We start from the raw sequence: 14,481 nt of genomic DNA on the forward strand, positions 1-14,481 counted from the left end.
ACATTTAAACATCCACAAATTGCCGCCTCAACCGTTAAGACAAAAGGTTAGATGATACCAGCATAAAATATATGTATATAATAGTACACGGCAACTTCACTGTACATTTTTTGGCCTATTATGTTTTTAAAAAATGCAAAACAGACACAAAGCTGAGTCTACGGTCTGTTGAATACATTTTATTACATTAGCCACATTTTTTAGACAGATGACTGGAAACCAGAGAGGAAAAGAATCCAATGTGTGTCTGTAGATGAACGGCATGCAACAAAGAGCCATGTACAGTTTAAATTGGGAAGCTTTAACAAAAGTACTGTTTTTCTCCTTGTGAACTGCTCGGATGGGACAGAGGATAATGAAAGCGGAGCATGTTTTAAATATTTTGACGTAAAACGGACAAATTATTCCATGACGATGTTCGATTTCTGATCGGAGCGATACTTGTTTCTTTATGCAGAAAATTGGTGGGCACATATTTTAAGGGCTTGCGAAGACATTATCAATAAGGACATAGTCATTCTCCTTAGCAAACATTTCATTTTGCAATAAACAGGGCCTTAATTCAACTCTAGAGTAATTTCTAGAACTTCAGTCCAAAAAGGCTTCAGACACCAAATTCTCAAAGAGTTTCCTCTTTCATAAGGTCTCTCAGCCCCAGTTGTACTTGTCGTCCTCTGTCATGGTGAGGATTTCTGTGACCAGGCCCGTGCCGATGGTTTGGTTGCCGTCCCTGAGGGTGAACCTTTGGCCTTTGTCGAGAGCCATAGGCTGTCTGAGGGCCAGGATTATAGATGTGTCCTCTCCTGGCATCACCATCTCCTACCAAACGAGAGACAGAGAAAATGAATTTACAGCAAACGCTTCAACAAGAACTGGCGCAGATATTCAATATTTGCACAGGTGAAACGCACCTTCCCAGGTAGCAGCTCTACTAGACAGGCCATGTCCCAGGTGTGAGAGAACATGATAGGCATGAAGTTTGTGCAGAACGGTTTGTGCCTGCCGCCCTCCTCCTTGCTCAGAACATAGACCTGAACACAAAGAGTTTACTTTGTTGGTGAAGCAGGACAGAAGGTGCTGAACTGATGTTTAAGGTTTTCAAATTCACACACCTGAGCTTTGATCTTCTGGTGTGGCTGGATGGATCCAGGTTTGCACATCACCATGCCTCTCCTGACATCCTCCCTCTTCAGACCGCGAACCAGAGCACCCATGTTATCGCCCGCCTCAGCCCGGTCCAGCGACTGATGGAACATCTCAATACCTGAGAGAAGAGAGAGCAGAGCTAGAGTTGAATTTCTGTGTAATGACCCTAAAAAAAAGCAACTGAAACACTTAAAAGATTTAATCTGTTTGGTGCCTGAAGAGAAATCCACATTTGTTGATGTACTAAATAAGAACAAATGGAAATTTTTATTATTATTTATTAATATTTTGAATTAACTTTTAGTACTCAGAAAGTATTCTGTTTTAAAATCACAATTAGTTTTATTTTTAGCAATTTTAGCACTTCAAACTAAACATTTTATTTCAGTAACTTTTTTTTTTTATCTAATTTTACATTTTATTATTATATCTTAACACACATACAACAACTGAAGCAACACATTAAACATTTAATATTAATAAATCTTCATAATAATAACAATATTTTTGTTGTTTTAATATTATTTCTATACTATTGTAACATATACTAATATTTTGAGTTAGCTTTTCATTTTTGTTTTTATAATTTTTATAGTTCTCTTTTTAATTTTAGTTTAAGTTTTAGTAATTTTATGTGCTTTTGTCATTTTTTGTTTTTAAATATTTCTATTCATATAAAGTACTTCAACTAATTTTATTTCAGTTATATATATATATATTTCACATATGAAGGAAAAACAAAACACTAAACTTGATTAAGGTATTTATCTGACAAAATTAGCAAAAAAAAAAAATTGGCAAAAAAGGATAATAACAGCTCCAGGTTTTATGTTACTATGCAAAAAATATGAAAAATTAAACAAATAAATAAAAATAAGAAGCAAAAATGCATAGAAAAACAAACTATGCCACAGCATAGTCAGTTATTAATATATCGTTGGTGCTCTCTTGTTTTTGCATGTGTTCAGAATCTCTTTGTATGACAGCCTGACCAAAAATAATGTCCGCACAATTTGGCATGTTTCATTGCGTTATCACAAATAAAACAAGTTACGATGCAAGATCCATATTTTGCACATTGAAATACTGCCTATTAAGATGACGTGCATGTTTGTGCAATGTGTAGGAAAAAAAGTCACTTCTCACCAGTGATGACGGACTTAAATGAACGATTGTGTCCGAGAAATTCACATTCATCTCCTTTCTTGATCACTCCTCGCTCTAGCGTGCCAGTGACCACAGTACCACGACCTGCACACAGGATTCATACAGTAAACTCACAGATTCAACAACAATAAATCTTCATTATTTATTCATTTTGGAGATGCTTTTACCCGAAGCAGAAAAGCACAAACAACAAATCATGCAGAGGTCAGATACTATATCAGCAGTACTACAATAAGAAGACTTTCATAACACACACCTGGAATAGAATAGACGGCCTCTATGGGCAGCAGGAATGGTTTATCCAGATCTCTCTTTGGCAAAGGAATAAAAGAATCTACCACCTCCAAAAGCTTCATAATGGAGTCGACGCCCAGCTCCGGCTGTCTGTTCTAAACACACACAATCATAACAGAAACAAAGCGGTGAAATTTGGGAGCCACGTGCAATTAAACACAATTTAAAAACATCAATCCAGTTTCTTCATATCTGCCTGTGTGTGTATATGTGCTTTTCCAAAGTTACCAGCCACTCAGCATTTTCACTGGCCACAATTTTGACATCAATACTATGTGGAAAAACTGCCATATAGACATTTTTAATATCTCATAATTTGACAGCAGGTATGTTAGGCTTCTGTCACTTTAAGACCTGATGCATGGATCCATTATACTGTTACACATGCATTTTCTTTCTCAACTGTTCACGTTCACTTAAAACATAACTGACTGTGTTTACGCGAATACTCACCAAGAACGGCATTTTGACATTTTTTGTGTGTATTTGACTGTTTAAGAACAATAAGCAGCGAAAAAGAACTCAATTTAGTACTGAGAGGCGGCTTTATGTGTGCGCACTTTGGGTGAGAGCACAAAATCTGTGGGACGAAGTAAAATTATGAGCAATACATGCAATCCCACGCTGAAATTCAAGCACTGTAACACCAACAATATTAACCCAGAGCAAATGAAACACGTGAGTGAGGGGAGGCGGGTTTGTGTGTCGACTCGCTGTCGGACAGATGAGAGAGTGAGAAAGTGCAGTTGGTATTGTGTATCTATTCTGTGGAAAATGAGTATTGGAAGTGTTTCAGATATTTCAGTATTGATATGTATCGAAAAATCTATATTTTTGACAACACTACATTGCACTTGGTTTATTATTTCGGATGCCTTTTTAAAAGATTACAATTAAAAATGTATATATTATATATAAAATTCAACCCGCCAAAGTGGCTAGTTGGAGTGACTGCTTTACACTGCTGAAATCCACCTGCAAGAAAAGGCTATCACAACTTCCGTTTCATGCCAACTTTAAATCAGTCCATCTCCAATCCTCCATCCTTACCTCCAGAGCACAGAGTGCCGATCCAATAACAACTGGTGTGTTTTCGCCATCGTAGCCGAACTCTGTGAGCAACTCTCTGATCTCCAGCTCCACCAGGTCCAGCATCTCTTTGTCGTCCACTGCATCGGCCTTGTTCACGAACACCACCACGTGCTCCACGCCGATCTGCCGCGCCAGCAGGAGGTGCTCACGCGTCTGTGGCATCTGACCGTCGGTCGCCGCCACCACTAAGATGCAGCCATCCATCTGAGATGTGCCTGTGATCATGTTCTTCAGACAGAGAGATATACATTAATACCATATTGTTCCAAATATAAGACAATATTTTTTTTCTTATGAATACATCTGAAAAACAGGTTCATTTTATATTCAGGGTCTAGAGACTTATACATTTTAATAATACACCCGCAACAATAGGTGGCGCCAAATGTGTGTAAAACAAGTGTGCCAGAGCACAAAAAAGCGCAAAAAAAGTCTTAAAAACACTAATAATCAATTACAGTCCAAGAGTCGCGTGCCTCGATGACAGGACCAAACTTCCCCGGTATGTGATTTCAAAAACGTAATTTGGTACCCAGATTTTAAAACTACAATAAGATTTCACTTCTACTGTTAATGAAATTTTGATAGGCTAAATGGTTTTCACTATGAGATGGACAGCCTAATTGTTATATAATTCAGATGGGCTACAGGTTATTTTTATGGTATGCCAAAAAGTGTTTTTTTTTAAATGTGATTTAAATGTGTGTTGGTACATTTGACCAGTATTTACCATACTTTCAATACAAAAATTTAGGAACACACTGATAGGATTTTTTGGGGCTGATACGATACCGATTTTAACAAACAATTATTGGCCGATACCGATATTTGTCACTTCTTGTGTTTTGAAATTTTGTCATCAAAATAGATAGTATTTTGATCATGTTTTAAGTTAAAAAAAAAAAAAAAAACCTCCATTAAATTATACTAGCAGGTTTATTGCTGCATCATCAAATAATTTCTAATAAACATCAACTGGATCCATTTAACATTCAGCAGGCCTACATAAATACAACTGAACAAATATATATATGAAATAAACAAATCTCCTTTACTAAGGCGGGACTCTTATTTTGACGGGTGTTCTAGTCTACGGAGCTATACGGGTAATGACAAGGAGTGCACGCAGTTCTTCAGAGATATTTTGCAGATTTAAAGTTTATTAAGCACCCCCCGAAAAGGCATAAGAACTGTATGTATTTATATACTGTTAGTTGTAATAAGTGTTTTGAGTAATTCGCTGTATGTTGATGATAATGCAAAGGAGAGAGAGAGTTTAATGTGCACTTCTTGTTTAGCTCTTATGGTGATTTTTTTGGAGTGAAAACAGACACAAGAAACTTTATAAAACATCAATAAAGTTTTGGTCATTATTCGGATGGGGTCCGCTACACTTATGAAAGTTGCAAAAATTGCTTAGTCAAGAATAGTGTGCGATCTTTTGTTATTTGATTAGCATTAAAGCGCAGACAGCATCACTAGGATTAGCAACAGTCATACAGCTCAGTGCCTTTACGAAGTTATTTAATAAACCATTGGTTCGTTATATCGGCCTTTTTCCTGCTAAAGCCGATATGCCGATGGTTGTAAATTGAGCAAAAAATGGCCGATAAATATCAGTGCAAGATACATCAGTGCATCACTACAAAAATTAAAATAATGAAAAATATGTAATATGAAAATTATTTTCAAATAAAAGCATTTTCTTTATAAAATACAAGATTTGGTCTTCAAAAAGCCTTTTTCCAGAAGGTACATCTTGAAAAGGGGGGTTGTCTTATAATCACAGTCATCTTATATTCGGAATAATACAGTAATACAGATGCAATGATAACATGTATACACTACTGTTGGGTCTTTTCGATTTTGTTTTTGTTTTTGAAATGTTCACTAAGGCTGTATTTATTTGATCAAAAATACAGTAAAAACAGTAAAAAATGTGAAATATTATTCTATAAATATATTCTATTTGAATATATTGCAAAATGTAATTTATTTCTGTGATCAAAGCTGAATATTCAGCATCATTACTCCAGTCTTCAGTGTCACATGATCCTTCAGAAATCATTCTGATATGCTGATTTGCTGCTCAAGAAACATTTCTTATTATTATCAATGTTGAAAACAGTTGCTCTGCTTAATTTTTGTGGAAACTGTGATACATTTTTTCTCAGGATTCTTTAATGTATAGACATTTCAAAAATAGAAATTTTTGTAATATTATAAGTGTCTTTACTGTCACTTTTGATCGATATAATGTGTTGAATAGGAGTATTAATTCATATCAGGAAAAAAAAAAAAAATACTGACCCCAGACCTGTGAGTGTTTGTGTAAAAGACAGACACTATGCTATCTGTGTGCAATACCTTGACATAGTCGGCATGACCGGGGCAGTCTGTGTGAGCGTAGTGTCTGTTGGCGGTGGTGTATTCCACATGTGAGGCGTTTATGGTGATTCCTCGAGCCTTCTCTTCAGGAGCATTGTCAATATCCTCATACGTCTTATAACGTGCACCACCGGCCTCGGCTAGGACTAAAACAAACAGATGAACAAAATACAGTCAGCATACTGCCTTTTGATCAGTAAGAAATCAAAACAAGTCGTCAATATACCTTTGGTAATGGCAGCGGTCAGCGTGGTTTTGCCGTGGTCTACATGACCGATAGTCCCGATGTTCAAATGGGGTTTATCACGAGAGAAAACCTTCTTCGCGTCTGCTGCGAAATTTCTCCGACTTAGAGGAACTGCAAGCTAAGAGAACATAACAAAAAAATAAATGTGTGCATATGATGATAATCACAAATAATTATTTTACTCTCTAATGCACTTCAATAAATTATTATCCCCCAGTTTCACAGCCTAGTCCTAGACTAAAATGCACATATGAGCTGTTTTAACTGAAAGCAACTTGCACTGAAATATCTTAAAATATGTCAGTGCCATTGTTTTGTCTCAAGATGTACACCAGTAATGTTTTTTCTAAGGCACGTTTATAAAAGCTACTTAAATATCCTAATTGAACTGAGGTCTAATCCTGGCTTAATCTAAGCCCTGTCTGTGAAACCAGGCCTATATTGCACAAAGTTACAGATATTTGAACATGAAAACTTACCAGTTTATATGAGCTGTGCAGTAAACTCGGGGAGGTCAACTGAAGAGCTAGAATACAGAAGAGGAAATTTGCTTAATGTCATATAAAATGTCATTCATTCATTCATCTACATGATTTACTGTGGCTTATGGTTTAGATATGTGTCTAAGCATTACTTATAACAATTATGCCAATCAACACACCACAAAACAAATATTTAAAAAGTTCAATGCATCTAAGTCTCAGTCTCTTTGCATAGCTGTCAAAAGTAGCACGAGACAGAAACAACCCTAATCTATTTCCGAGAAGTGTAATCTTTACATAGGACTAATATTCATTACATATGCATGAACAATCTTATGCATTAATGTCATTAATATTGCTCTCTCTCGATAATATACAAGGCACAGACTGAGGAACTTGACCTTGCTTACGGAACGCACGAGCATCCTTCCTCTGTTCACAATCACTGTCATTTCCACCCTCACATCCACATATACACACATATATGTGGTAGATCCCGCACGCAAAACACTCGCAGCATAAACACAATGTCAATGGCATGCGAAGAGAAAAATAAACAGATTTTGTAACTTACCGGAGAGGCACGCGCGAACGCTCACGAGCGCAGCCATTTTGCGGACACTGGGAAATACGCGTGCGCGGAGAAATACACATACGCCATCAACACTGGACGCGTTTGTACTGTACCGTAACCATTCTAATGGAAGCGGATTTTAAGTGGCCTCTTTGCAAAAAAAAAAAAAAAAAAAAATTCCTTTCGTTTCATAAATGACTTTATATTATACATAAACTTTTGGAACAAACTAAAAACAAAAAGCGCTGAAAACATGTGAAAATGTGCTTTTGTTTTTTTAAGCATATTATCTTACTAAAATTGCCGTGGTAACCATAGTTTCGGCAAAATACTAAAGTTACTCAATTATCGTACTGCAATAAAAACCTTTGAAAAAAATAAAAATAAAAATAAAAAATCAGCCTACACTGTCTGACGGAGAGTTCACATGTTGTATGACTTAACGCTAGTACAACACCTGCAGTAACCATGGAATTTTGATGGAAAATATACATACCAAATTATTATTAGCTATTGTATAGCCATGTAATGCATAGTAATATTATAATATAATATAACATAATAAATTTAAATTGCTAATATAACTTTCGGGTTTACACAGTTTCAATTATGTAAATTATTTATTATATCCCTTGATCCAAAATCATTACGGTAACGTTCGCGACGTCATTACGCGTCGACGGTTTCAGCACGCCGTTGTGCAGCAGCATCTGGAAGCTTCTGGATCCGCGATGGTGTCTTTATAATAACGAAGCGGAGCTCACACACATTATTGTTAATACTGCTGGGAAACGTTTTGACACACATCTATATAACTTCTACTTTTACCGCTGAACTTTGGCACACAGCATTTCCGAAGGTAAGTCCGGTTTGTTTTTTGCTCGTGTTTACATTTTGTACCTGAAGAAGAACATGATTCGGTTTCGTCGTATTTGCCTGTTTTATATCTGTGAGTCTGTCAATGTATTTGTCAGTTGTTGAATAAAATAAATATTTCAAAAATAACTTATTTGTGATAAGATATCTGTAACCGTAAGTGAAATATAAGAAATAAATGTCAAAAATATTATCTGTGATAACATATCTGTAACTGTAAGTGAAATATGTAAGAAATAAATGTCACAAAAATATATTATATTTCATAATATACCTGTAAGTGTAATATAAGAAATACATGTCAAAAATATTATCTGTGATAACATCTGTAACTGTAAGTGAAATTTAAGAAATAAACATGTAACAAAAAATATATTATATGTCATAATATACCTGTAAGTGTAATATAAGAAATACATGTCAAAAATATTATCTTTGATAACATATCTTTAACTGTAAGTGAAATATAAGAAATGAAAGTCAAAAATATTATCTGTGATATCATCTGTAACTGTAAGTGAAATTTAAGAAATAAACATGTAACAAAAAATATATTATATGTCATAATATACCTGTAAGTGTAATATAAGAAATACATGTCAAAAATATTATCTGTGATAACATATCTTTAACTGTAAGTGAAATATAAGAAATGAAAGTCAAAAATATTATCTGTGATATCATCTGTAACTGTAAATGAAATTTAAGAAATAAATATGTAACAAAAAATATATTATCTGTCATAATATACCTGTAAGTGTAATATAAGAAATAAATGTCATAAATATTATAACATATTTTTGTTATAATTACAGATAACATCTGTAAGTGTAATATAAGAAATAAATGTCACAAAAATATATTATCTGTGATCATATATCTGTAAGTGAAATAAAAGAAACGTCACAAAAACATCTCAACATCTCTTAGTGAAAAAAAAAAATCAAAAATATATTATCTGATGATATATCTGTCTGAAATAAAAGAAATAAATGTCACTATTCTCAACATGATTAGAAGTTACCATACAAATCAACCACAAATATTTATTATACTGTAAATAGCAGAAATGAGATTTTGTGCATCTCATTTGTCTTTACAAAGGTTTTGACAAGTTTTAATAATGCTGCCTGAACATTGAATTTATTTATTAAGCCTGTTTAAAAAGCATGTTTATGTATTAGCAGGAACACTTTTAATCGAGAATATCATATATAATGTGTCTTTATCTCTTTAGATGGCAGAAGGCAGGGGTAACAGGCAACACCCCCGTAATTTGCAAGGTGTGCTTCGTATGGCTGTGGAGGCCGGCTCTGCTTCTGACGGTCCGGCTCCACCAGAACCCATGACACAAGAGGTGAGCAGAGCTCGCTGCAGGAGCACAAACTACCATGAAGTTTATTAAAATGTGTGGTCTGTAATGTTGATGCTTATTTTTTGTTGTATATTAAAAATACTTTCTGTTATCCAAGTTTAATATAGAGACTCGACTATAAGTAAGCCCCTTTCTTTCTGTTTTTCTAGAGGATTGAGTTTCTGAGAGGAGCTCTAGCGGATGTGTGTAAAGGACAGATGGATGAGGTGGAGCAGATGAAACAGTGTTTGGAAGTGCTGAATAGAGATGAATGCAGGGTGGGAGAAGAGGAGGAAGAAGAGGAGGATGAGCGAGAGGAAGCACTGGAAATGCTTTCTGAGCTCTGTGAGAACCTGGACAATGCGAGAGGTGTGTGTGTGTGTTTGCTCTTCAAACCTTCTTGTTATGTTCTTGTAACACCTAACACTTGAGTCACTTCTCTGTGTTTTGCAGATCTGATGAAGCTGGGTGGCCTGGATTTGTGTATATCACGGTGTCTCTGTCACTCCGAGGCGGGAATTCGCTGGAGAGCGGCTCAGCTCATTGCCAGCTGTGCCCAGAATATGCCCGAGGTGCAGTTCTACCTGCTCAACCAGGGGGCGCTACTGACACTCCTGCAACTCACAGATCATGACGCAAACAGCACAGTTAGAGTTAAAGCACTCTACGCGGTGTCCTGTGAGTATAAATGTGCATAAAAGTAAATGATATAGAGTGGTGCAGTGATAACGTCAGACTAATTCGCCACTGGTTCCTTTGAGATTCTCCTATTTTCCTATATTCTGCAAAATAAATTACACAAACCTATAGCAAAAGCGTGAATTTGAAGCAGTTCTGTTTATTTTTGAAGACATAGGTTTTTAATAAGTAACTCGCTTCACTGTAAACCCGAATAAGTTGGGCTAACTCAAAAAATTTGAGGTAATCAGTTACATCAATTTTTTTGAGTTATGATGTTCCCAATTTTAAGTAAGCAGAACAATCAAGTTTTGAGTTTGTAGTACTGCAAAGTACTGCTGGGAAGTAAAAAATCCCAGCCCAGTTTCAATTAAACTTAAGTTAGTGTAAATTAAAAGAAATGAGTTCATACAACTCAAAACAATGAAACAGTTCAGTTTACTTGAAATATCAGTTCTGTGAACTCAAAATAAAAAGAAAGTTCTAAATACTCATTACAGTTAATTTAACTTAACTAATTTGTTAAATTTAAGTTTGTCCTTCTCAAAACAATTAAGTATTTTGAGCATTAGGGTTTACAGTGTTGAGATGCGAAAGCAATCCGACCCAACGGACCAACGAACCAAACGATATCGTAATTCATAATGGGAAATGTGTTATATAAAAAGCAGTAGTGTCTGATTCTGTGAGTGAGCACATTATTTACCATAGTTGAAAACCAAAGAGCGCCTCTTCATCTAAAATGTTGTGTAATTGCACTTCTCCGTGCAAGAATGCTGTCCTGATGAAGCCTTGATTCCCGCTCTGCTTCATATATGGTCTCGACACACTGACACAGCCGACTAGACAGCGCTAGGAGATCCAGAGAGAGAGAGAGCGCGTTTGAATTTGCCGCAGCATCAATATGAATGTAGTATATAATTTAACAGCAGGAATGATGGCTACATTCATATAGTGTTTGCGTGTGTCTCGACAGTTACAAATAAAGCCACAATAAGCTCATGGAGCGAACATGTCAATCATTATTTTGATGGATGACGCTGAGAAAACTCAATAAGAGTACAGTAGTACTCGCATGTGACCTGCATAAACGCATTTTCGTACGCTTTGAAATGTTGCCATGTGAAAGCGAACCGAACCAAGAAGAAAATGCAACATTGTAACAAATTTTGGAACAAAACAAACAACATTGTAACAAATTTTGGAACAAAACAAACAATCCATAGGTGTGAAAACGCCCTTACTCACCCTCAAGCCATCCTATGTGTGTATGACTATCTTCTTTAAGCCAAACACAATCAGAGTTATATAAAAAAAATATCTTGGTTCTTCCAAGCTTTATAATGGGAGTGAATAGCGCCCGAGTTTTTGAAGCTCCAAAAAGTGCATCCATCCATCGTAAAAGTTATCCATACGTCCCCGGCGGGTTAATAAATGAAGTGAAGCGATGGGTTTTTGTAAGAAAAATTCATTCAGCAGCAAGTCTCCTCTTTATACAGTCTCTGGAATTAAGCATCTTCGAATCTCGACTTTCTTTCCCAGGTTTAGTCCGGGAACAGGATGAAGGTCTGCGGGACTTCCTGTCACATGATGGTTTTTCAGTGCTGATGAGGGGGATGCAGTCAGACAGTGAGAAACTGAGAACTAAATCAGCGTTCCTTCTCCTCAACCTCCTGACCAGTCACCCAGAACACAAAGGTAGCGCTGAATCTAAATGCAGTCTGTTAGACCATATAGAGTCCAGTTTGTTTTATGTATTCATTCTTCATTTCTTTCTCAGATACAGTGTTGTCTATGGGGATGGTTCAGCAGCTGGTGTCAGTTCTTCGGTCCCCTCATTCCTCTGTACATGAACATGTACTTGGTGCCCTCTGCTGGTTGGTAACTTTATTGCATGATGAAAATGAAACTTTAGTATGCTGATTGAAGTACATCAGCTTTTGGAGTTTGACGCTTGGTTTCTGACTGATATTTGCAAATTATATGTGTTTAGTCTGGTTGAGGACTCTCCTCGCGGTGTGAGTGATTGCAGAGATCCATCGCTGGGCTTGGAGGAACTGCTCAACCAGCGAATGCAGGACCTAAGGGGACGAGAGGAGAGCCTGGTAAATTAACTCACTCATCTCTTACCTGTTGTTTTATCTGTTTCTCTCTCAGCCAGTGTTCAGTATTGTTAACTAAAACTTGTTTTAGGTGTTTTAAATAAAATAAAATACAAATATTAGATGAAAAACTAAAAAAAAAAAAAAAAAAAACTTGTAGAAATAGAAATTAGAAAATTCTGAAATAAAACAAGTATGTACTAAAGTGACTAAAACTGAAAAAAATAAATATATGGAAGCTAACAGAATTATAAAAAACTAATAAAAATTACAAAAAGCACAACATTACTAAAATTTATAATGATTAAAAAATATGAAAGTTATTAAAGCAAATTCAAAATACTAATAATAAATAATATATAACCGTATATAAATTAAAGGGTTAGTTCACGCTCCGAACCACTGATTCGAAACAAAAGATTTGTAAAGCTTCGAAGCTTCATGAAGCAGTGTTTTGAAATCACCCATCACTAGATATTGTTGAATAAAGTCTTTTTTTTTTTTTTTTTTTTGGCGCACAAAAAGTATTCTCGTCACTTCATAATATTAAGGTTGAACCACTGTAGTCACATGAACTGTTTTAAATATGTCTTAAGTAGCTTTCTGGGCATCTGAAAGTGTTAATGATCTTGCTGGCAATAGAGGCCTCACTGAGCCATGGGATTTCATCAAAAATATCTTAATTTGTGTTCTGAAGATGAACGAAGGTCTTACGGGTGTGGAATGACATGAAGTTGAGTAAATAATGACAGAATTTTCATTTTTGGGAGAACTAACCCTTTAATGTAACACTAGAGCCACCCAATTCCCGATGTATTTAAGCATTTTCCCCCTTTCTGTCATTGAATATTCTGTTTTTTAAGTAACATTTTGAAAGTAAAATATGTTCCAAACAATGCTTCATAATGACTTGAATGTCTGACAACTCTGAATTTTCTTTTCCTGCAGGAGGAGCTGGAATTTTGTGAACGTTTACGAGTGGCTTGTTTCCAAGGGCAACCCCTGGAGGACAGTGGAATGGATCGCTGAGGTCTTACTGGTGATTCCTGCTGCGCAGTGATAGGCTAACATAAAAGATGCAGCCCGAGTTTGTATTTCCTCTCTGTTTAAGAGAGAAATAAAAACTAGAAATAGAACTGATCAAGAGATAAACTTGAAAGAGACTTCAACTCTGAATATTCAGAGTTCAGTTTTTGGCCCGCTATGTGTGCATGTGCAAACTCATATTCCATGAACTGTACACAAACACTCTTGTGTTATAATATGAATATGTACATTTTTGTATATGTCAATTTGTTATTTTAAATTATATGCTGTTTAGACTCAACTTTCTAAATGTTTATTCTTCTTTACACCCGATCAACCACACAAATACAAAACCATAATGTTTAACAAATAATTTGTAGATTTAAAATAAAGAGTGTTATGATTCAAACCTCTGTTCACGTTTAATTCTGACCTAAAAAAAAACATAGTAGTGAGTGTAGTGAGCATGAAAACTCCTGCACAAATATGTGCCTTTTTACACCATTACATAATCGGTACTTTGAAATTAATATTTGAAGTGAATTCTTAATTTTTGGAGCTGCTATTTTAATAATGTCCTGATTCATCTGTAATGTGAGGAATCCATTGCAATATGTTTAATGTGTAGCTGATTAATATAGAATAGAGATAGTTTTGATCCCATGATAACTTATAATGAAAAAGGTCATGGCCTTTTAAATAGAGCCCTGTTTTAGTACAAGAAACGGGACACTTTTTGATGATTGATTTCAAAAGTTGTCAAAACGTCTATTTGTCAAATATGATTTAAACCAGGGGTGTCCAGTCCTGTTCCTGGAGGGCCGTTGTCCTGCAGAGTTCTGCTCCAACCTCAGTTAAACACAACTGAACCAGCTAATCGAGGTCTTGCTAGGCATACTAGAAACTTCCAGGCAGGTTTGTTGAGGCAAGTTGGAGCTAAATTCTGCACTGAGTATGGATACCCCTCATTTAACCTTTAAAAAATGACCTTGGAATACGTAACCCAGTTTCCTATTTGGTGAATAAGGACCTTGTGATAAACCATATCAAAGGAA

At 35.7% G+C, this 14,481-nt stretch overlaps 2 protein-coding genes across 2 annotated transcripts; one reads left to right on the plus strand and one right to left on the minus strand.

Moving 5' to 3' along the window:
• Nucleotides 1–163: 163 nt before the first annotated feature.
• tufm (Tu translation elongation factor, mitochondrial) lies at nucleotides 164–7,509 on the minus strand. The gene is made up of 10 exons (XM_051887556.1): nucleotides 7,391–7,509; nucleotides 6,814–6,860; nucleotides 6,314–6,452; nucleotides 6,067–6,233; nucleotides 3,658–3,927; nucleotides 2,570–2,702; nucleotides 2,293–2,397; nucleotides 1,113–1,264; nucleotides 912–1,031; nucleotides 164–819 (listed from the first exon to the last, which is right to left on the minus strand). Exons 1-10 carry the CDS (start codon nucleotides 7,425–7,427, stop codon nucleotides 649–651), a joined length of 1,341 nt encoding a protein of 446 aa, XP_051743516.1. The 5' UTR covers nucleotides 7,428–7,509; the 3' UTR covers nucleotides 164–648.
• Nucleotides 7,510–8,053: 544 nt separating this feature from the next.
• hspbp1 (HSPA (heat shock 70kDa) binding protein, cytoplasmic cochaperone 1) lies at nucleotides 8,054–13,835 on the plus strand. Its single transcript, XM_051887557.1, has 8 exons — nucleotides 8,054–8,249; nucleotides 9,504–9,623; nucleotides 9,791–9,989; nucleotides 10,074–10,298; nucleotides 11,841–11,996; nucleotides 12,079–12,175; nucleotides 12,292–12,403; nucleotides 13,349–13,835. Exons 2-8 carry the CDS (start codon nucleotides 9,504–9,506, stop codon nucleotides 13,427–13,429), a joined length of 990 nt encoding a protein of 329 aa, XP_051743517.1. The 5' UTR covers nucleotides 8,054–8,249; the 3' UTR covers nucleotides 13,430–13,835.
• Nucleotides 13,836–14,481: the final 646 nt, after the last annotated feature.

This window comes from Ctenopharyngodon idella, chromosome 3 (genome assembly GCF_019924925.1).
Source record: "Ctenopharyngodon idella isolate HZGC_01 chromosome 3, HZGC01, whole genome shotgun sequence".
NCBI classification, from domain to species: domain Eukaryota; kingdom Metazoa; phylum Chordata; class Actinopteri; order Cypriniformes; family Xenocyprididae; genus Ctenopharyngodon; species Ctenopharyngodon idella.

Coding starts and splice junctions, on each gene's coding strand:
- tufm (XM_051887556.1), bottom strand. CDS start 7,427: ATGGCTGCGCTCGTGAGCGTTCGCGCGTGCCTCTCCG. Junction 3,928..6,066: donor GTCATGCCGACTATGTCAAG/GTATTGCACACA, acceptor CTCTGTCTGAAG/AACATGATCACAGGCACATC. Junction 1,032..1,112: donor ACCAGAAGATCAAAGCTCAG/GTGTGTGAATTT, acceptor CTTTGTGTTCAG/GTCTATGTTCTGAGCAAGGA.
- hspbp1 (XM_051887557.1), top strand. CDS start 9,504: ATGGCAGAAGGCAGGGGTAACAGGCAACACCCCCGTAATTTGCAAGGT. Junction 9,624..9,790: donor CAGAACCCATGACACAAGAG/GTGAGCAGAGCT, acceptor CTGTTTTTCTAG/AGGATTGAGTTTCTGAGAGG. Junction 10,299..11,840: donor AGCACTCTACGCGGTGTCCT/GTGAGTATAAAT, acceptor TTTCTTTCCCAG/GTTTAGTCCGGGAACAGGAT.